General features: G+C 49.5%; 1 protein-coding gene across 2 annotated transcripts in view; it reads right to left on the bottom strand.

Annotated features, from left to right (window-relative positions):
- Nucleotides 1–514: 514 nt before the first annotated feature.
- Nucleotides 515–22,145, bottom strand: part of HADH (hydroxyacyl-CoA dehydrogenase) — a 45,838-nt gene continuing 24,207 nt past the window's right edge. For both annotated transcript variants that reach the window (XM_064584941.1, XM_064584942.1), the window contains exons 3-8: nucleotides 19,485–19,642; nucleotides 15,302–15,428; nucleotides 11,648–11,737; nucleotides 8,010–8,082; nucleotides 2,199–2,315; nucleotides 515–1,328 (exon numbers count right to left, since the gene is read on the bottom strand). In XM_064584941.1, coding sequence (XP_064441011.1) covers nucleotides 1,210–1,328; nucleotides 2,199–2,315; nucleotides 8,010–8,082; nucleotides 11,648–11,737; nucleotides 15,302–15,428; nucleotides 19,485–19,642 — 684 coding nt within the window. In that variant the 3' untranslated portion in view covers nucleotides 515–1,209. The remainder of the gene's footprint in view (nucleotides 1,329–2,198; nucleotides 2,316–8,009; nucleotides 8,083–11,647; nucleotides 11,738–15,301; nucleotides 15,429–19,484; nucleotides 19,643–22,145) is intronic.

Raw genomic sequence — 22,145 nt, 5'->3', positions numbered from 1 at the left:
CAACCACTGAAACTGTGACCCAGGACACCAAATGAGGGCGGCCGTGTTGGGGACAGTCCCGTGTGAAAGTCTGGATCTGAGGTTTTCAGACGTACTCTTTTGCTCTGACCCAGTTCCGCGACCTTGCGCACGTCCCGTAAGTGCTCTGTGACCGAGCCGGACCTGAGGGCCTCCGACGTCTTTCCCGCTTCAAAATTCTATCTCGGAAGACACTTTCTCAAGCCCATGATTAAAAGAAGCTTATGTTACACTATTTCTCTTTGTTGGCGAAGAAGAAACAGATGTTCCCTAGAGATCGTTTTCTGGGCCCTTATGGCCGCTTCACTGGTAGGAAGCCTGCGGATGACCGCGGCAGGCCGGCTCCACCGCAATGCCTCCCTCCGCGGCTGCCTTCGCAAGTAACAACAGGCCAAAGACGACGGGCCAAGGCTTTTGCCTAAATTACCAACCTTTACTTCCGCAACCATCCAAGCACGCCCCAAGTTTAAATTATACACGTTTATGTCAATTCAAATTTTCACAGATTAAAAGATTGCATTTTATTAGAATCAATTTACAGGCAGTCTGCAGCAATGATTTCTCACGGGCAAAAAAAGAGAGACAGACAGACGGACAGTCATCACTGAGATTCTGGATGTGAATGGAAGCTCTTTCCGCAAACCAAGCACACGGTGACAGGCCCACCGGCAGCCGGAGCTGAGTGACGACACGACGTCTCGGGTCGCGGCCCACGTGCAGGCTAAGGCTCGAAGCTGCGGGGAGCAGCTGTTCTCGGCAAGGCAGGACGCGGGGGCCGCTCACGCAGCACCTCCCAGACGCGCCCGACGGCTCGCCACGCTCCCGGGAGCCAACGGCGAGCAGAGCGGCGCGCCGAGCCAGTGCCCCTTCCCAAGGGGACGGACCCGGGCAATTCTTTATGAAAAGCTAAGGTTCAGAAGACATGTTCGCTCCAAGGCACCAAGGGTGTAAAGCTTTCTAGAGAATACACAGGAATGAACAGCCTGAAAAAGGGAAATTAGTTCTCAATGGAAGAATCTGCCATTACGATAACTAGTGTAAATAATTACTTCAGACAGGTCACAATCAAAACGCGCAGCGAACAGACTGTGCTGCGAGAGGGAACGTGTGACCACAGAACGTTCCCGTGGCACTTGGCGGAGCTGCTCGTACGTGCTGACGGGTTCCTCCCGGAGCCAGGGAAGCCGGGCCTCACTTGTACTTGTAATAGCCTTCTCCAGTCTTCTTGCCCAGCTTGTTCTCCGCTACCAGCTTATTCAAGGATGGGATGGGCTGAAACAAGGGGTTCTTTGCATCCATTTCATACCACCCTATTGAGAGGAGGGAAGAGGTTGAGGACGAAGCGCTGGGAGGATTCGGACACCTCAGCATTCCCAGGGCAAGGCTGGGGGCACAGCTCGGGAGAAGGGTCCCCACTCTGACGGGGCAGAGGCAGGAGGCAGCTGAGCCGGCACAGCCGGACGGGCCCGAAAGCACCCGGCGGCCGCTCGCGCGCGCTCCTCCCGGGAACACGGAACCAGCCCCTCGGCCGCCTGGACCCCTCGGGGGCACCGTGCCGCAACTTTCGGGACACACGCCGCCACTGGCAGTCTGCATCCTCACAAGATACAAAAGTTCATGCTTCATTCAGAACCCTCCTTGCTCCCCACAAATACCTAGGTATTCTTTGTGAAATGTGGGGGCCTTTCGGGAGTCCAGCTGTCATTATTATCTTTACTGTAACTTCAGAGCCACTATAGTAAAGAGATACATTATTATCTTTAAAGGGGGTAGATCTCCACGGGAGTGGAGGTTACACAAATCAGCACTTATGACGGAATGACACACGGTACCAATGTCCGCTTTCAATGTGATCCTGTCCTGCAGAACCATCAGGGGAAACCAGGTAAGGGGTACACGGGACCCGGGACCACTCTGTGCTATATTTGAAACTTCCTGTGAATCTATAAATTGTTTCAAAATGAAAAGTTTTAAAAACAAGTTACCCTGTGGAGAGACACTAGGCAAGCACATTTTTCCTTTTTCTGCCATCTTTTAACTTGAATCTTTAAGCTGGTGGGGCAGAACTCTGGAAGGCCTACTAAGACCCCTTGAAATTTCGGTGGTAAACAAGCATTGTAACATGAAAGAAACAACCTCAATTCCATTACAGAAAGAGAACAGAGAAGTCCAATTCCTACCATCCATGATGAACTTCACAGTATCCAGCCCCACGTAATCGAGAAGCTCAAATGGGCCCATGGGGTACCCAGCTCCCAGCTTCATAGCAGTGTCGATGTCCTCCTTGGATGAATCACCTGAGGACAAGAGGGCAGCAATGAGCCATCACCATCTTTCCCGTGGTTCTCCTTGTCATACTGTTAGTCCCAGAATTGAGTTTTACAAGTTCGCACATTCAAAAAACATCCAGAATCAGGATTTCTGGCTATGGTAAGTAAGATTTCATCTCACAGGTACACGCCAAATAGACCACAAGATTTTCAAAGCTATTCCACCAAGCTATTCTGTGAGGTGAATTCCAGAGCACTGCTCCGGTGTTCACGCAGAGAGAAGGCTCCGGTGGCTGGAAACACTAGTCACTGTTAATGGATTGGGATTTTCCAACTCTGGAATAATTTATTACAACATCACTTAAAGCTAGAGCATATTTTTATTGATAAATACGACTCTTTTTAAACAAAAAAGAACTAAGCTTTGTGTTTTTATATGTATCGTATGCATATTTTTCCTTTCCAGCTTTCTTGGTTTTATAAGTAATGAGTATTCCTCTGGAATTACACTCACATCAACCCTTTAGTCAAGATAAAGTTTAAAAAGAAGCCCAAATCTGATTTAAAATTGCCACTCAAGTTTTAAAGTGTGTTCATTAAATTAAGACAAGAGCCAATGTGCTTTTTTCCTGGAATTCTACCCTTCACTATTATGGTCCTTGGGCCCACAAGAAGTCTTTCAGAGAACCTGTTCCCTTTCTCCAAAATCAGGAATGGGAATAGTCTATAACAAGTGATCATCTAGAAATTTTGTTCCAAAGTATAAAGAAATGGTCAGTTACACTAAAGCTAAATAAAAGGAGAAAAAAGTTCAAATACTCAAAGAGAATTTTATACCTAAACATGTTTCAGATTTTTAGGCATGAGGAATAGGAACTACTTAAACATCCATAAAAACTATGTATATATTTTTAAGATTTATTTATTTACTTTAGAGAGAGCAAGAGTGCAGCGGCAGAGGGAGAGAGAACGCCAAGCAGACTCTGTGCTGAGCACGGAGCCCGACGTAGGGCTCGATCTCATGACCCTGAGATCACGACCTGAGCTGAAACCAAGAGTCAGACTTTTAACCGATTGAGCTACCCAGGTGCCCCAAGACTATATTTTTAAAAAGCATAGGAAGTACAGTTGAAGGTGATTAGAATACCAACCGATTATTTCTTATAGGTGACATTAATGCTTCACTAATTAGTCAACCAGAGGATGCTAAGAGTCACAATTTTGAGTTTTAGTCCATAAGAAAGCAAAAAGAGCAAAAATCATCATATACATCAGCTTTAGGCGGCACCCTTCCTTCATTCAACTTTTATTTATCTCTGTTCCATACCAGGCACCAGAGACTTAGAATGAGACAGAGAAAAACCAGACAAGTCCCCAAGTACTCATGATATAGTGGGAGGACTCAGATGTGTCAGCTACTGCTGAAGATTCATGAAGACTGACACGCCTGTGTGTGGGCACAAGTGGACAGATATACTCACAGTGCCAACATTTCACCAAAACCCACCGAGGCCCAGGTCCTGAAGGACGAAGAGCATCCCAAGGGATGAGAGGGCAGGAAGAGCATGCCAGGTAGAGGGAACAGCATGTGCAAAGGAGAAATGAGCAGGAACATGGCAGCTGACAAATGGATTCTGCTCAGAGGCCTTCATCTGACCCTGAGGGCTTCTATGGTGTTAGAGCCCAGAATGCTAAATGACCACCTTGCTTACCCCTCTCCTGGGGTCAGCACCTGCTGCCCCCTGGGATTGGTGCCGTCCCTCCTCCAACATTTGACATTTGCTTCCCGCAGGCCTCTCTGCTCAGATGTCCCCTCATCAGAGCACCCTGCTCCCTCCCTGCATATAAACTAGCAACTGTAAGAACTCCAGGCGAGGCCTCCCACCATCCTCTTCACTTTATCTTTCTCCAGATTACTGGTCACAACCTAACGCGGTATCTACTGGTTCATTCACTGTGGACGGCCTCCCTTCCTTAGAATATCGGCTCCTGGGGACAGAAATCTCATAGTGTAACGGTTCCAACTTACCTAAAGCCATTTAATCAAATCTCTATTCACGGGCAAATAATGAACCCTAGGGGCAATTCTGTAATTCCAGATTCAGCGACTCACCTGAAGACTATTTTATCTCAAAAAATAATACAAAGATAAAGCATATCAAAGAAAAAAATCTAAGCAGTGTTACAAAGTCAGCAACTCTAAAAATACAGTAATACAGAGCAAAAGAGACAAAAAGAGGGAGACATAAAGCACACAAATTGGTGTGCCACATGGGAGTTAAATATGGAACTGTGCTTTAGACTAATAATTCCTAAACTTGTATAGAGTCAAGCACTTCACTGAGAATAGGACACCTGCCCCAAATAAACTGCACACACCAAACTTCAGGAGGTTCATGGGGCCTCCCACCTCTCCCCAGTGAAGAGCCCCTAACTCTAGACAAGACAACAATGAGAAGCTTCCTCTTGCACAGTGGGGACCTGGGAGCAGCCGGACTTGTTTCTTAGGCTGGCTCATCAGCACCACCTACCCACCATTCTTGGCATTAACCACAGGCCCCGGCGGCAGCTCCCTAAGTGCCTGTCCTGTAGGAGACTCTGGAGAGGATGAAGAGGAGACACTTCCCAGGCACCGTATCCAGCAACAGAAAGACGCCCTGCCACGGGGAGGAGGGCGGCAACCACCCTGAGGGAGAGCCAAAGCGTAAAGAGAGTTATAACAACACATGGCGACCAGCTTGGAACACTGGGGACATCAGGCAGGGCCTTGTAAGGGCGGGGGGAGTGAAGTCCGTGGGAGGGCAGCAGGGGCGGAGGGGAAGTGAGAGCAGCTTCCCTGGGAAGGGAACTGTATTCGGTAGTCTACAACAGAAACACCGAAGAGGTCTTGAGCAGAGGAATGACAGGGCGCAGGATGTCACACAGTGACCGGGGGGACACACGACAGGCAGGGACACTCCCAGGGCCTGCCACCCAGCCCAGCCCTCCCAGAAGAGCTGCCTGGGACGTGTCGGGAGGGGACATCCGAGAGGTGTGGCGGTCTGCTGCCAGGCGCCAGCCTGCTTGAAGATCTGGACAGAGAGCCGCAGGGACGAGCGGGACCAACTGCCACCAACCAGGCCGCCGCTACAGCATGAACAAATGGGAGCCGCACAGAGCGAGGACAGGACTGGAGGACTGAGAAGGCAGGCCCAAGGAAGAAGCCACGAGGCCCAGGGCATGAGAGAGCAGTGGCGAGGGGACGCCGCGGTGCCGCCAGATGCCCCGGGGAGCTGGCAAGAAGCACTGGTGCAGGGCCCCCAGGCAGCCGGGGCCCCAAGCGGTAGTGACGGAGGTGACTCTGCTCTCATGCCAACACATCCATCGGTCCGATGGGCCTCCCCCACGCAGAGCGGCGCTTCGCCGCGCACACCCCGCCGGACAGGGTTTGTGGGAGACCGAGTGTGCGCGTCCCCAGAATTCACGTTCACACCCTACCCCCTGACGTGCAGGCTTCGATGAGATCATGAGGGCGGAGCCCCAGAGGGGATGAGGGCCCTTCAGAGAGTCCGAGAGCTTCCCGTGTCCTCTCTCTGCTCCCCGCCATGCGGAAACGCGCCGCGAAGTCAGCCGCGTGCCTCCCGGAAGAGGCCCTCCCCAGAGTCCCGCCATCTGGCACCCTGGCCTTGCACTTCTGCCTCCAGAACCGTGGGAAATACACCCAGTCTGTGGTGCTTGTGTTACGGGAGCCCACGCTGCCCGAGATGGTGTCGTACGGACGAGTTCTCCCCGGAGAAGGAAGAGGCTGGGCAAAACAAAGTCTCAGGGTCTTCACTGCGCCACTCTGCCGCCGGGCCCCGAGACCCCCCGCCACCAGGCGGGGCAGCATGCAGTGTCTCCTCACCCTCCCGGACAACAGGACAAACGAACAGACAGGGCAGGCGAGAGAGGAAGAATCCAAAAGAGCTGCAGGTGTCAAAGCAGAAGCGATGCGGTCCAGCCGGCTGCTGAGAGCAGGCACCCCGCCTCCCCGCGGGCCAGAACGGGGGCAGCGGCGACGGGGCAAAGGGACATGGGAAGAAGCCCGAGGTAGGACGTGTGGAATCCAGCCCCCAGTGTGCTTGCTGGGCCACAACACCCAGCCCAGACACGACTCCAGCCACTCCCGGAGCCAAAACTGCAGCTCACAGGCCCCGAGCAGTGGCGGGCAAAGAGGCAGAGGGGCAAGCGGGCCGTGCCGTCCTAGGCGGCAGCGTGGGCGGTCTCAAAGAACACGGCCCCCGGGGCTCGGACCCCCTCTCCGGCCTCACCTCCCAGCGGGGGCAGGCTGGGGAAGGTCAAAGGGACCACTGCTGGGGGGGGGGGAGCAAAAGACAAGAGAACGCCTTTCCGCTTACAGTCAGATACAAGGTACATCTGAAAGTGTACCAAAGTGACAGTATGTCTCAGTGAGGGAAAAACATTAAGGGGTGGATTACCCACATGCTACATTCTAAAACATTATATTAAAAAAAACCCACCTGCCTTTCAAAGTAGGGTAAAACGCTTCTCGCATTCTTTGAGGTGTAATTAGGCATATTTGCTGATAGATAAACACAGAAGTGTTGGTTTGATCTTGGAGCAAAAGTGTGGCAAATGCTTCCATAAAACAGAGAGAAGTTTTAATATTTAAAGCAGATTTTGAGGAAGCAAATGTGCTTTCATCTCTCTGGAAGAGCTGGTGTAAACATTTTGTTTCAAAAATGACATTCTCAGGAGCGAGCATTTGTGAATGAAGTAATTGAAAACAATTACACTTGCTTTTTATCCAGTCCTATTAAGGCCTACTTGCCTTTGAAGCAGACATGATAGTTACCTTTCCAGAAATGTGGTAGGGAAGGGAGGCAGGAAGATACATGCCATTTTATAACCTTGGACCATGTCCCAGGTTTTAGAATTTTACAACAGGGGAAATCATTCTTTGGAAATCAACAAGTATTGACAAAAGCATGAGACCATTCTTAACGTTAAAAAAAAAAAAACACATGGCCTCATTTAGTAAAGACAGGGAAGGCTCTTAGAAATAGTCATCAAGGGGCGCCTGGGTGGCTCAGTTGGTTAAGCGACTGCCTTCGGCTCAGGTCATGATCCTGGGGTCCCTGGAACAAGTCCCGCATTGGGCTCCCTGCTCGGCAGGGAGTCTGCTTCTCCCTCTGACCCTCCCCACCCCATGCTCTCTCTCTCTCATTCTCTCTCTCAAATAAATAAAATCTTTTTAAAAAAAAAAAAAAAGAAATAGTCATCATCCCTTTTCAGCCTTGTCACTTACCTCCCATCACCTGTCACAGAGTCACAAATTTTAGAACTTTAAGGAACTTTCAAGGTCCCTTAGTCCAGTGATTTTTACATTATTATTGTTTTAAGCAGGAAAACTTTTCATCAAAAGCAGAGATTTAGGATATAAATCTGGGCTGGCCATGCGATGGCTCTGGCTGAGACTGTAACTGGGTGTGTGTGTTGTGGGGGGGGGTTCCAGAGCCACACCTCTGAGGCTCAGAGGCCCCACAGGGAACTCAGGGGGACCAGGGCACCCAATGACAAAGGTCTTGAGGTCCAGGGTGAGGCTGATTCACAGAGCTAAATGAACCGAAGCCCCTCCCGTACGCTGCACGGCCTAGCCATTCCTACAGGGCCTGCTCAAGAACCAGGGAGCAGTGCCGAGAGCTAAGACCCGCCGCTCCCAGCCCGGCTCCAGACAGCTACCTCGTTCGTACAGCCTGACCGCTTCCATGAGGTACGGCACCAGGAGACGGTTCACAATAAACCCCGGGGTGTCCTGTTGTAGGAGAGAAAAATAAATGGCAAGTGAATTTTCACTGAACTTTATCTTCTGCGGAGTCACTAGACTGCCCCTTCTCACTCTGCGTCTTATTACCCACACTTACCAAGCTTGGCATTTTCAAGATTTCTTTTGAAGTACCAGCACAGCCCTACTTCTGTGGTATGTGACAATTTACCCAACAATTGTACTACTTAAAAAAAAAAATCAAATCAAATCAAACCTAGATGCCCCCACTGCAGGAATCCTGAAATAAAGGCAGATCGAGACAGGTCACTGGAAAGAACACAACTTTGAGGGCAGGCCGTCTGGGCTCAGATTCTAATAGTTTCTGACACTGGGACATTCTGAAATCAGGTTCATCATTGGTGAATCAGAGTAATAATTTCCAGAAGTTGTGACGATTACTCAGAAAACACCCAACACGATGCGCACAAGGCCCGTTACTCAAATGGTAGCCCCTTTACTCCTCTCCTCGCCGGCATCCCTCTCAGGAATCTGGAAAAAGTACGCTCCACCTTGAACAAGCTTCACAGGAGCGCCACTGCCTGGGCTCCCCGGAACCATCTCTGGGCTACCCGGGATGTTCTCACACTCCAGTGTGCAGGGCAGGGCGGTCCAACTGGGTAAGGTGCCAGGGCAGATAAGCCCCTGCACCTCACATGACCCCCCTGTACCGCACACCCCTTTCATCAATTTCCTCCTCGTTACTGCACTTAATCGTCTCTCCTGGAAGCCTCCTGTGGGATTTGGATTCTGCTGACTGGTCTCTCTGGGGGAATTTGTGGGGCAGGTTGGGTTGGTAATTTTGGGGTATTATTTATGTGAAACCAATTTTCACTAAGTAAATGGTGTAAATTTTAACAAAAGGCTGTGATGTTCCTGCAGACACAACTCCTCACTCTTACCCTGGGCCCTGTGTTCTCTTTCTAGCACACACTAGGCCCTCCATAAACGTACAAATGAAAGCTGGCCTGCCCCCTGCATTACTCTTACAGCTAACCTCACTGCACGCTGTGTAAACTAGGCAATAAAGCCACAGGATCTGCACCTTCTTTAACTCTGGACAAACAGAAACCAAGTCCTACTCCTAGCTCCATGGGAACACAGAGATGAGCAAAACAGCTTTAACAGCTTAACCACAACTGTATTAATGAAATGATGCTGACTTGGTATCTAGGGCAAAAGTGCTTTCAACCTCAAAAAGTTTATCGCAGAAACTCAGGACAGGGTAGATGAAGCACACATATATAAGGTTAGAAGTCAGAAAGTACTCTGGGAACAATGTTTGCTCCAATCAGAGTATGTGGAGTTTTATACAGTGGATATTATCCACAGAGCTCAATAATGAAAAAGTGCTAAAACTCACAAAATATTCAAACTCACTAGTAATCAGAGAAGTACTCATTAGAATAAAATAGCATTTTGCCAATAAGATTAGTGTCAAAAGGGTTTTTCCCCATTATGCTAATATTCAGTGCCACTGATGAGTCAGAGACGCATACACTCTCACGATATTGGTATGTAAATTGTAATGTAAAGAAACATAATCCCTTAATAAAGCAATTTAATTTTATGTAATCGTATACCTTACAGTTTTACACTCATTTGTTTATTAAATATATTTTATTTACTGTACTACGTGCCAAGCACTGTTCTATGTACTTTACAAATGTTAATCCATTTACTCCTTATGATAACCCTGTGAGATCAGCACTATTATTACCTTTACAGGGGAGAGAGGACACTGAGGCCCAGATAGGTTAAGTAACTTGCCCAAGATCACACAGCTAACAAGTGCCAGAGCCAGGATGTGATCCCAGTCACGCTGGCTCCAGAGTCCACGGTCTCACCCTTTTTATACCACGCTCTCCTCAAGAAGTCTCACTATGAAGAAAGACACGTTCTGGGTGCATGAATGTCATCTGCTGTGTTGCGTGTTGGCCCACTGCGATCCTGCAGGCCAAATCCAGCCCCGGCCTGCTTCTGTACCGTTCCACCACCATGGCACAGCCACGGACCCCGCGTGTACCGTCTAGGCTGCACACTGCCCCCAACAGCAGAGCCGAGTAGTTAGAGCAGAGACCATATTCCCGAAAATGTTGACTATCTGGCCCTCTACAGGAAAGCGTGCTGACCCTTGCTCTTTGTGGTTGCCTTCCATTGTCTGGATGCTTCATCGACAGCCTGAATAACTAACCCAGAGAGCTTGAAGGCATCACCCAGGAAAGAGTTCTGAAATGATGCAGCAAGGCAGTTTTATGAGATCAGGGAGTTCCCATTCCTGCATCTGCTGAGGCCACTCCAGTGGAAGAAGGGATCCTCACTCTCTATGAATGAATGATTATGCTGCTGAAGACAATCACTGCCCGTCCCTGCATTTCCACTTTCTTATCTAGCTTTCGATTCACTACACACTGATGCTCTTTCTCATACCATTACCACTTTCTGCCACGAACAAAGCATAACCCAGTGAGAGGGTGCAACGTCTGGTTATCAATGTGACTTTTTAAAAAATCCAACTTAAAATCACTAAACAAAACCAAGAAAGAATGAGTGCTAAAGCCTGAGATTCCCTGACACCGTCACCCTCCTGGACCGGGGGGCAGGCACGTGAGTCTGCTCTCTCAAGCTACGGGGGCCACACCGACAGATGACTTATTCAGAGGATTCATGAACAACAGGCCTTTCCACAGGTTACTACAATACTGTGAGTTCAAGGTGGAGAATATTTTAGAAAGCAAAAGCATTCTGTAAGAAGAACCACAACGACAGAAAAGATTACGGTCAAAAAGGGAGATGCACACTTACAAAAATTTGTAACGGTACGGCTCAACTGCCCGTTTGGAAAACTGCCAAGTCATGCAGAGGAGCAGTCCTGAGTCTTGGGAGGACTAACGAGGAGCTACGGCCAGCGGAGACGGGAGGAGAGCGCCACCGCAGCTGAGAGCAGCTGGGGCCATTTCCCATATACTAACGGAGTCTGGCAAGGAGGGAAGGCGGGAGGCATGCTGCCCACTGGGCCTTGCTTCTTAGTGGAAAAACAAGACACAAAAGCACAATGCCACACTCCCTGAGAAACAGCTTCATTAATCCCACCTGGGGAAGTGGGCACTTCCTCTCTCTCATCATTTCCCTGGCCACCTGTCGTGCGATGGTTTTCAGCTCGGGACGCACGTGTCTACCACGCTGTCATGGACACGCAGGCTCCCGGGCTCCCCCAGGCCCAGCAGAGGCTAAAGCCAATGGGGTCATAAAAACCATTTATGGAAACACAGCAGTCCAACAACAGACAAAAGCCAAGACCCGGGGAGAAGTCTTCTACTCAGCTGAAGCTCTGGCTCTCTTCAGATCTCAAAGGGTCCACCCGATAGCCTTGGGCAAGGGTTAGGGTCTGGCTCCCCTGCTGGCAAACTAGAAAAGAGGCCCAGCGTGCTCTTCCCAGCCCCCAGACAGGCCTGAGGTGAGAGTGCCCCATCTCTCACATCTTTCTATAGAAGAATTCTACCCCAAATAAGTCAGTTCTAAGGAAAACCCCCTTCCCAAGGTACCTATACTCTACCTTACAAGAAACAGGATGCTTTCCCAGGGCTTTGGTGAAGTCTATCAGAGATTCATAAGTCTTCTGGCTGGTCATTGGTGTTTTAATGACCTGGAAATGCAAAGCAGAGAATTATGACCAGAGAGTCAGCAAACAAGTGCAACAGAACGATTCAAGAAAACACTGATGTAAAGTGTCTACACAGAAGATGGCAAAAATAGTTTTAGTTCCAGAATACAAGGATCTCAAGCCAGAAACAAAGAGTTTACCAAAATGTCCACTTTAAGACAGTGAAGTACTAGGGGTGCCTGGGTGGCTCAGTGGGTTAAGCATCTGCCTTCGGTTCAGGTCATGATCCCGGGGTCCTGGTATGGAATCCCGCATCGGGCTCTCTGTTCAGCAGGAAGCCTGCTTTCTCCCTCTCCCTTTGCCCCTGCTCATGTGCTTTCTCTCACTCACTCACTAATAAATAAAATCTTTAAAAAAAAAAGACAATAAGGTACTACAGAATGTACAAAATCAAGGCTTAAAATATAAATGTGTATGTGTGGGGCGCCTGGGTGGCTCAGTTGGTTGGGCGACTGCCTTCGGCTCAGGTCATGATCCTGGAGTCCCTGGATCGAGTCCCGCATCGGGCTCCCTGCTCAGCAGGGAGCCTGCTTCTGCCTCTGACCCTCCCCCCTCTCATGTGCTCTCTGTCTCTCTCATTCTCTCTGTCTCAAATAAATAAATAAAATCTTTAAAAAAAAAAAAAAATAAATAAATAAAAAATAAATGTGTATGTGTGTAGAAGAGTTTTACAGATTTTCTTCCCGAGACAGACCTGGGTTCGAATGCCCATCACACCACTTACTGGCTCTGTGACCCTGGGCATGTTTCTTGAAATTGAAATGACACTGAATTCACTCTCCCCACCTCAAGCAGCTGAGGTGAGGTGACAACGGATTAGATCAGGAGGTAAAGCATCAAATGCAGCTGCTGGGAGGTATAAAGTGCTCAGGAAATGCTGGCTTTTGTTACCGTGTTACTTGCTACCGTTAATTTACTTCAGGGAGGTAACTGGATGTCTACTGAGTACGACAACGGCCCTTCAAGCGCTCTGCCTGGAGAACCATCTTCTCTTAGTCTAGAGGAGGAAAACAGAGCAATCTGCCCAAGTCACAGGTCTCTTGGACACTGAGAAGAGTATCCCCCGGTACTCCACCCTCTCCCACGCAGAAGCCCCTAAGCCCACCGACTCCTTCGCATCAGAACAGGCTCATCCCATGGAGGAAGGTTTTCATTTCCAGCACACAGGGGCCCCAGGCTGGGCTTACCACTGCTGGGCACCTGGGGAAGACTCCTGGCAGCCCCCTGGACCCACGAGGTGCAAGCAAGCAAGCAAGCAAGCAAGGGCCCAGCTGTTGCCCCGCTCCCAGAGGCCCACTGCCACTCCAGAAAGTCATACCAAGCACGTCGCCTGGCAGTTAGCCCATAGGACACAGAGAGCTCACCTGTCAGGAACTAGATTTTGGCAAATGGAGAGAGACCCAGATGAATTTAAACTTAAATATATATATAATTGAAAAGCCAGTTAAGAACTTCAATGAGGGTCAAAGCAAACAGGCTTGGCTTCTACATCAGACCCTTTATATGAGGTGAGACAACTCAGTCAACCCCCGTGCCTCACCCCTCTACTGTGAAATGCGGATAATGATACTTGCCACATCCTCCATCTTGCAAGAGGGCTGTGTGGCTTAATGAGCTAGTGTCTGTGCAGGATGAAAGGTGCTATATAAATGAAGAGAATGATCATCATGTCTTTTAATGTGATCGCAGTTTGGGGGGTGGTGGTATATTATGACACTAAGGGAAGTGAATGAGTAGCACAGACAGAAGCACCAGGAAGATGCAGATGAGGAATGGGATGCGATGGACCAGAAACTGCTCTGCAAACCCCATAAATCAAACAGCAATCCAAGAGTTATTCAAAAGAAAGTGTGAAAAGGTCTCCAGCAGAACCCCATAGATTGGACTAGGACAAAGGTTGCTAATTACAGAGTTTCAAATATAATTTGTTGATTTAAAGGAGCCAATAGTGAAGATTTTTTAACAGGAGAATGCCTATTTATTCATCCACTCAACAAACAGCAATGTGCTACAGACATTCTGTTTATAGCTCCCATACAGTCTAAGATAAGTACATACACACGTATGTGGGCGGCCTGTCCCGAGTAAAGGAGAACAGCTCAACTTAAGATACGGTTCACTTTCGTGCTCACCAGCGACACATATGTGAACACCCAAGAATAAAAACTGAATAAAGAGCACTTTTAGAAAACATTTTCTAGAAAATGGTAACATTTGCTAAGCATTAACTATTATCAACACACCACCTTCTCAAAGACATAGACCAACACTATTACATAAAAGAAGTAAAAAACAGCATTAGAGTTTGAAGTGAATGTATACAACGCGTCTTTATCTCCAAACACACGTACCTGACACAGTAACTAAGGAAAGTGATTAGTCCCTAAGCACTGAAATGTTGAAAATCCATCCCGCTTCTTTGCTCTTCTCTGCGTAAGGATAAATGCAGTTTCTTTCATTCCCCCCCACCCCTCCCCTTTATTCCTCAACTTCCTCAAAACATTCTTAGGAAGTGAAAGTACATTGCAAGAAGCTGAGGAGCAGATAAATTCCTATCGCAGGTCAGAGCTGTCTTTGAGAGAAAACTAAGGAATACAGTCACCATTAAACTAGAGGCGAATGCTTATGCGGGGGGCGGGAAGGGGGTAAGGGCATGAGAGAGGAAGGACAGAAAGGGCTGACAGAAGGCACCAGTGGAGAAAGCAAAGCCCGAGACTCTCCCAGGGAGCCCCAGCCAACCCCCGGAGGTCGGCCTGGCCCTGCGTCCCCCACACTTCGCACAGCAATAACTCAACCCCAGAACAAATGCTACTTTAACAGCGGCTGTTCCTCAGACCCCGTCATTAGCCCCCTGTAAAAGGCGAGTTGCCACATTCCAGGTGCAAACTGTCTATTGTGACTCGTCTCCCTGTACCCAAGTCTCCAAGCAAGCAAGCAAGCGGAAGCGACCCAAACAGGATCACTGGGGGCCCTGCTCCCCTCCGTCTCAGAGGTCTGCACTCAGGAGGTTCAGGCTACAGGGAGCTGCTTTAATAGCTGGGATCAAAATACACGGGTGATGCGACGGTGGACAAGGGGGTACGGTGGCTCCTGTGTAAGAGCAGGCTGATAAAATCCCACTTACAGCCTGGGGCACGCTGACCTCACCGAGGCCGTATTGACACGTGTGGCTCTGGCGTCTGCGGTCTCAGCGAGCCAGGCGTCTGCAGTGCTGTCTTCCCAGTCAGACGCTCTCTCTACACCACCCGCCCCATATGGCACAACTAAGTGAATGACATTCCACAGAGTTAGCAGCCCTCCTGGTCATCACTGGTCAGACCACTGGGCTGCGAAGAAACAAAGCACAGAGGCCTCCCTAGATATCAGGGGCTCTTTCTTCTCCTGGCTCCGGAAGGACAGTGTGGCCCGAGAAACCTTCCACCCTCCCGTTAAAATCCGCCCAGCGCCCCCCCCCCCCCCCCCGATGGCAGAATGAGCATGAGTCAGAGAGCAGGACTGGCAGAGCTGGCCGGGCAAGCAGACACACATGAGCACATGCCCACTCACCTCCACCAGCTTCATCAAGGGCACCGGGTTGAAGAAGTGGAGCCCGGCGAATCGGTCCTGTCTCATGGTGGCGTTGGCTATGTTTGTGATCTGCAGAGAGGAAGTGTTGCTGGCAAAGATCGTGTGTCTGTGGAGAGAAAGACGGTGGAGTATCAGGATGAGTCCCCTCTTTGGAAACAAACAGGATTACCCTCGATGCAATGCACAAGGCCACTGCCTACTACCCAGATCTGTTGTCCTGACCCCTGGAGGAAGTCAGGGAAGAGATCTTCACAAAGAAGCCGAAATCAAGTGACCAGTTTCATTTCAAGTTTGAATCTTTAAATTAGATAATTTAAAGTTACCTGTTTCAAAGATGTATTTCATCTTTACCAATCTTTCATTTATTTTCAGGAGCCACACTTCTCTACTTATATTTGTTAATTTTCACGGTATGTGGGAGAAAACTGAGGTTAAGTAGCAGCCTCCGTCACAAAATGAAACCCTAAGTGAGCACAGACTAATGATGAAAAAGATACACCACAGACCCTCAAAGTCAACAAAAAACTGTAAAGATCTAAGATCTTTTCCCCTCAAGTGAAAAGCTTTAATCTTCCACTGAATGGGAATTAAAATGAAAACAGAAGAAAACCAACACAGTCCAAAAACACTTTTAAGGTTGCATAGGTACATCTGGGGAAGAAAGGATACATGTACATCTATGATAAATGTAGTTCAAGGTATTCTGCTTATAAAATCTTAAGCAGGGGCATGGGGCATCTGGGTGGCTCAGTCGGTTGAACGTCTGCCTTCGGCTCAGGTCATGATCCTGGAGTCCCAGGATCCAGTCCCGCATGGGGCTCCCTGCTCAGCGGGGAGTCTGCTTCTCCCTCTGACCCTCCCCCCTCTCATGCTCTCTATCTCATTCTCTCTCTCAAATAAATAAATAAAATCTTTAAAAAAAAAAAGTAAATGAGAAAACTGCTGACTTTAAAAAAAAAAAAAGGCAGGGGCGCCTGAGTGGCTCAGCTGGTTGAGCGTCTGACTCTTGATTTCAGCTCAGGTCATGACCTCAGGGTTGTGAGATTGAGCCCTGCATGGAGTTCAGATTCTCTCTCTCCCTCTGTCCCTTTCCCCCAGCCCCACTCACTCTCTAAACAAAAAAAAAAAGGGCGCCTGGGTGGCTCAGTCGTTAAGCGTCTGCCTTCGGCTCAGGTCATGATCCCAGGGTTCTGGGATTAAGTCCCACATCGGGCTCCCTGCTCCACGGGAAGCCTGCTTCTCCCTCTCCCACTCCCGCTGCTTGTGTTCCCCCTCTCCTGTGTCTCTCTCTGTCAAATAAATAAATAAAATCTTAAAAAAAAATCTCCTAAAAAAAGCAGTACCATCTTTGTGTGTGTGTGTAAAATATTCATTTTTTAAAATCCATACTAACTTTATCCAAATTCAATTTTTAAAGACCACCACAAAGTGGGGTGCCAAAGGCATTCCCGGCAAATCTTTAAACAAAGACAAGCGAGACTTGGGCTGTCCTATAGCGCCACCTTGTGGGTACACATACATAAAACAGCCTAATGCTGAGGAGCACCATCATGGCCCGGCCAGTGCAGGAAGTGGAGTGATCCCTTACTGACCAGATGTGGGAGTTCTAGCCTCCCCAAAAGGCAATGCTACAATCTGCCTGAAATCAGGGCTGAGCGGGGGAGGAGGGTCGGGAGAAGACACATGAGCGTGGCTGACACAAGCGCCGTCGGGCTGCACGCCATGAAGCCCAGCAGCCGGGCCATGGCGCCCCAGCGCTGTGCTGGCAAGGGCTGCTACATGCACAATGTGGCACCATTTTATAGGACAATGGAAGGGCGACTTGCCTGCAGACAGGAGAGATGTGGAGGCACACTGGAGAGCACATTTCGTTAAAGGGTGAAGTTACATCAGAGCCCAGTCCCGGGTGCCTCCAGTCCAAGGTGCTCCCAGCGAACATTTTACCAGCAGGGGAGAGATGCTTCTTGCTCACAGACCTCTACCTCCCCCTCTCCCAATCGGCTGTGCTGGCTCTGCTCCTGACAGCTCTCACACTGCCGTCTTTCTACACAAACACAATGTGCCAACATACTCAGCTTACAGGGCTGCCTTGTCTTTCACAGAGAAGTACACCCTCACATTCTCCTTGGGACGCCGGACTCTCGGACGGTCTTTGGTTTTTCCCTCTCTGACACTCAGGGACCCAAAACACTACCATCCTCTTAGATGTACTAACAGAAAATCGACGGCACAAACATGATGATCCTTGGCCACACCCGTAAGCCTCAGTGCGGAGAAGACAAGAGGGGGTGGTGGGGACTGTGGTGGACAGGACTCAGCTGGGGCTCTCTGTGGGCCATGGTCCCCCTCTTCATCTGCACTGCTTATAACTGCAGCCAGGGAAGTCGTGTTCTTTTCCAGGGCACATCAGGGGCGCCGCTGGGAACTTCACCACTAGAACACATTCCCCTCCCCTGTTACAGGGGTCGCTGCAGAACTTAACAGTCAAGGATATCTCACTCACTCTAACAGTCAAGGATATCTCACTCACTCTAACAGTCAAGGATATCTCGCTACTTAAAAAAACAAGCCACAAAACTGAGTAGGGGTTCAATAATGGTGGTGATCTAAAGTGAAAACAAGAGTGCAGCGAAGGGTGGCTGACAGCCAGAAGCAAGCTCACATCCACGGTGTGCCTCCTCTGGTGTGCCCTTTCACGTGTCTCATCTGTGTGACTGGACCTAAGTGAAAGAGCCTAGCCCAGCACCTGACACACAGGCGGCCCTCGGGAAACTGAGCCAAGTTAAACTAACATCCTAAACAACTCTGTGCAATTGGTACCGCTCCCTCTATTTTGCAGATTACTAGGGAAACTAGTCTTCAGAGAGTTAGAACTGGGAAGGTCTTGGAAATGACTTACTCCTAACCCCTCAGTCAAATTACAGATGATAAAAACTGAGGATCAGACAGGCTTCATGACTGTCCATGGACAGAGACGGAAGAGGTGGGGCCACCTGACCTTCCCCTAACAGTCCTTCCATTACTCACGCAGACATGAGAGGGCAGTCAGACCTGTCACTGTCACTGAGGAATGACCAACATTTCAATAAAGGCCAAACTACCCGGGGTAGCGGGGGCGTTATTATTTTAGAGGGCTCCCTGCTCACCTGGGAGCCAATACCTGTACCCAGAGTCTTCTGTTTCTGCAGGCCCTAAACGGCATAAAGACCAGGAGCACACTCATCAGCAGAGTGACACAGAGGTGACAGAGGGGCAGGGCTTCTCAGACACCAGGCCATACGGCTATGAGGGCTGACATTCCAGCAGGCTGGTGAGTGAGTGTCCCTCTTCAGCCACTGCTCACTGGCTGAGAATTACTTCTGTCTTATAATCTTATTCTGACTTTCAATTCTAACCAGGAAGGGTGAAGTGTGGCTACAGAAGCCCCAAGGAGAGCAGAAATAAATCAGCCAGGTGTCACAATTGCCAAAAGCCGAAAGTCAAACACAAATGAAGGCTCCGGATTCTGAGAAAGGGAGCAGCCCGTATGCAAAAGCTTGCTGACACTTGTTGGCACCACCGGTCCCGAGCCCCAGGCACCCATATGCCTGACCTGCGTGGGGCTGACTCTCCCCTCCCACCCTGTGCCAGGAAGCCTGGTAAGGACTCTCCAGTGCTCCTGAAATGCTCCCAAGTGTTGTGACTTAATCCAGATAAAGCTCAAAACAGGAAAGCCCAGGGAACTTTGTGTAGACAGGCACTCCCTTCAACTGCACCATTCTGTAGGTTCCATTCAAAAAAAGGGGACACACCAACGACTCTGAGGTTCCTCAGCAGACATCTGAGGATGTGCCCAAGCCTCTTCATCCTCTGGCCCGGGAGGGCCTGTGGCCCAGACACTCCAAGAGACACAGGACTGTCCCTTAAAGGACCCCCCACTTTACTGTGGGAAATCCCACCCTCCTTTGGGGACAATGATCAGATGAAGGCAGCCCAAGCCTCGGGAAGCAGACTGGGAGTAGGAGGATAGAGGACATAGGAAACAGTGTCAGTCTTCTGGAAACAGCTTTGGGGTAGCAGAAAGAGAAGTGGGCTTGGTGTCAAAAGACTCCCTCCTGGGAGAAGAGCCCGAGCCCGGGGAGGGAGCCCTCAGACCCAACAAGAACGCCCAAGGGTCACGTACTCAGAGGCAAACTTGTCCAGCCTCTTGAAGAGCTCACTCTTCACCTTCAGATTCTCCACGATGGCTTCCACCACCAGGTCTGTGCTGTGGACTACAGACGCTGCATCCGTGCTGGTTGATATGCTGCTCAGGGTCTTCTCCACAAATTCATCACCCGCCTAACAGTGGAAGGAAGGGGAAGAGAGCATTCACTGGACCCACCGGAAAACGGTGTGTGGTCTGATGCTAAGGCAGAAGGAGAGAGGGGGGCGAGGAGAGGCGAACTTGCGACTCGAATGCGCCGGGGAATTCTAAGCACTAAAACTCCCTACACGTCTGCCTCTCAGGACCTTCCAGACACCAGGGCGAGAATCAGCTTGGGAACATGCCAACTGCTGGTCAGCGATCACTGTGGCGTCCGGGCCGTAACCCTTCACGCTGTTCGTCAGCTCCGCTCAGCTACCACGCGGTCCTCTTGCAGCACCTGTCTGGCCGGCTCACTCTCTGTTCTCACTGTGAACACACGGCCACACGCTGTGGCAGGAGACAGGTCCTGAAATAGGACCTTCCGGAAACGAGGACAAGCCCAGCTCAGCACCACTCGTTAGTCTGAGAGGTGGTGCTGACTGTTCATCGCTAACCGGGGCAGAGAAGAGCTGAGTAAGGGCAAGAGAGGGCGAGCGTGGCCGACTTAGCAGTTGTTCTGCTAATCACCGCCCATCACAGGCTAGCTCCGGGGCTTGCAAAAACTCGCCAGACATAGCCTCTGCTGCGAAGGGCTCGCAGTGTCACCTTTGTCTCATCTGTGACTCCAGGAATCCACAAACAGGCCTCAGTTAGGGCCGAAGACGGCACCTCTATCAACTGCCATTTTTATCTCAAGATGGACTCTGTCCCCGGGGCATCAAAATGGTCACTGTCAGCAAAGGCATCGAAAAGCACTGCAGAGTAAAACAACTCTCAGAGCTGTTCCACAGAAATATACTCTGAGGGCAAAGGTGATTTTCAATTTTCTATTGGCTGCAGTATAAAAAGTGAACAGGTAAAGTTAATTTTGTTTAACCCAATCCATCTAGGGTATTATCATCTCAACATGTAATCAATACAAAAAGCACTGAGATGTTTTATATTCTTTTCTCCTAGTAAGTCTTTCAATTCCGGGGTCTGTCCCACACCTGTGACCAGCGGCCGCCGTGCTGGTCAGTGCGGGCCAGGCGCGTCCCTCCTCTACACACACGCCGGGCGGAGATGAGCAACGCCGAGAGAAGAGGCTCCTGAGGACTCACTCATCAGGAGCTGTGCATGTTGAGCACAAGCACCTTGTGTGTTTGTTTTAAACCCTCTGAGTGAGGCCCAGAACCTGTGCCCAAAGGGGCAGAAGTTTGCAGAGTAAACACATGAAAAATGCAGATTACCTGGGTTCAGACTCACTCTGTCCTCGACTCCAACCTCCAGCCCAGGGCTCTTAAAATCCCACCTGCCTGGACCCTCTTCACAACATCTCAGGTCCCCCTATCATGAAGAATATGGACAGGTGACAGAGATTTTAATCTGCCTGTGACATTTCGTGTCTGGATTTCTTCAGGGAGAGGGAAAAATTAACTCTACTCCTGCCCCTCTGATTTTTGAAAGGTGACTACATATTAAGAAAATGCAAACCAAAACCACAGCAAGATACCACTTCATACCTCCTATGATGGCTATGATTAAAAAAATGGAAAACAGGGCGCCTGGGTGGCTCAGTTGGTTAAGCGACTGCCTTCGGCTCAGGTCATGATCCTGGAGTCCCGGGATCGAGTCCCACGTCGGGCTCCCTGCTCAGCAGGGAGTCTGCTTCTCCCTCTGACCCTCCCCCCTCTCATGTGCTCTCTCTCTCTCTCTCATTCTCTCTGTCACAAATAAATAAAATCTTTAAAAAAAAAAAAAAATGGAAAACAAGTGTTGGCCAGGATGTGGAGAAACTGGAACCTTCATACACTGCTTGTAGGAATGTAAAATGGTTTAGCCACTATGGAAAATAGTTTGGTGGTTCCTCAAAAAGCCAAATACAAGACTGTCATATGACCTAGCAATTCTACTTCGAGTACATACGTGAAAGAACTGAAAAAGGACCTGGGCAGACAGTATATCAATGTTCAGTGCAGCATTATTCACAATGACCAAGAGGTGAGAACCACCCAAGTGTCACTGACAGACGAATGGCTAAACGAAATGGAGTCTATACACACAATGGAATATTATTCAATCAGGAAAAAGAATGAGGTTCTGACATACGCTACAACCTGGATAAACCCTGGATGGAGACAGTACCACATGAAATTCATTAGTCACAAGAGGACAAATATCCTGATTCCAGTTATATGAGGTCCCTAGAAGAGGCAAATTCAGAGAGACAGAAAGTAGATCCGAGGTTACCAAGGGTTGGGAAAAGGAGAGAATGAGGCGTTATTGCTTAATGGGTATAGAGTTTCTCTTTGGGAAGATGAAAATGTTTTGTAAAGAGTGGTTATGGTGGGACGCCTGGGTGGCTCAGTTGTTAAAGCGTCTGCCTTTGCCTCAGGTCATGATCTTGGGGTCCTGGGATACAGGCCTGCATCAGGCTCCCTGCTCCCCGGGGAGTCTGCTTCTCCCTCTCCTGCTCCCCCTGCTTGTGCTCTCTCTCTCTCTCTCTGACAAATAAAT

This window comes from Mirounga angustirostris, unplaced genomic scaffold (genome assembly GCF_029215605.1).
Source record: "Mirounga angustirostris isolate CCGP_5_RB_7025 unplaced genomic scaffold, mMirAng1.0.hap1 SCAF_2, whole genome shotgun sequence".
In the NCBI taxonomy this organism is placed as follows: Eukaryota; Metazoa; Chordata; class Mammalia; order Carnivora; family Phocidae; genus Mirounga; species Mirounga angustirostris.
The sequence above is the reverse complement of the archived record's forward strand: the minus strand, read 5'-3'. Positions and strand labels throughout refer to the sequence as shown.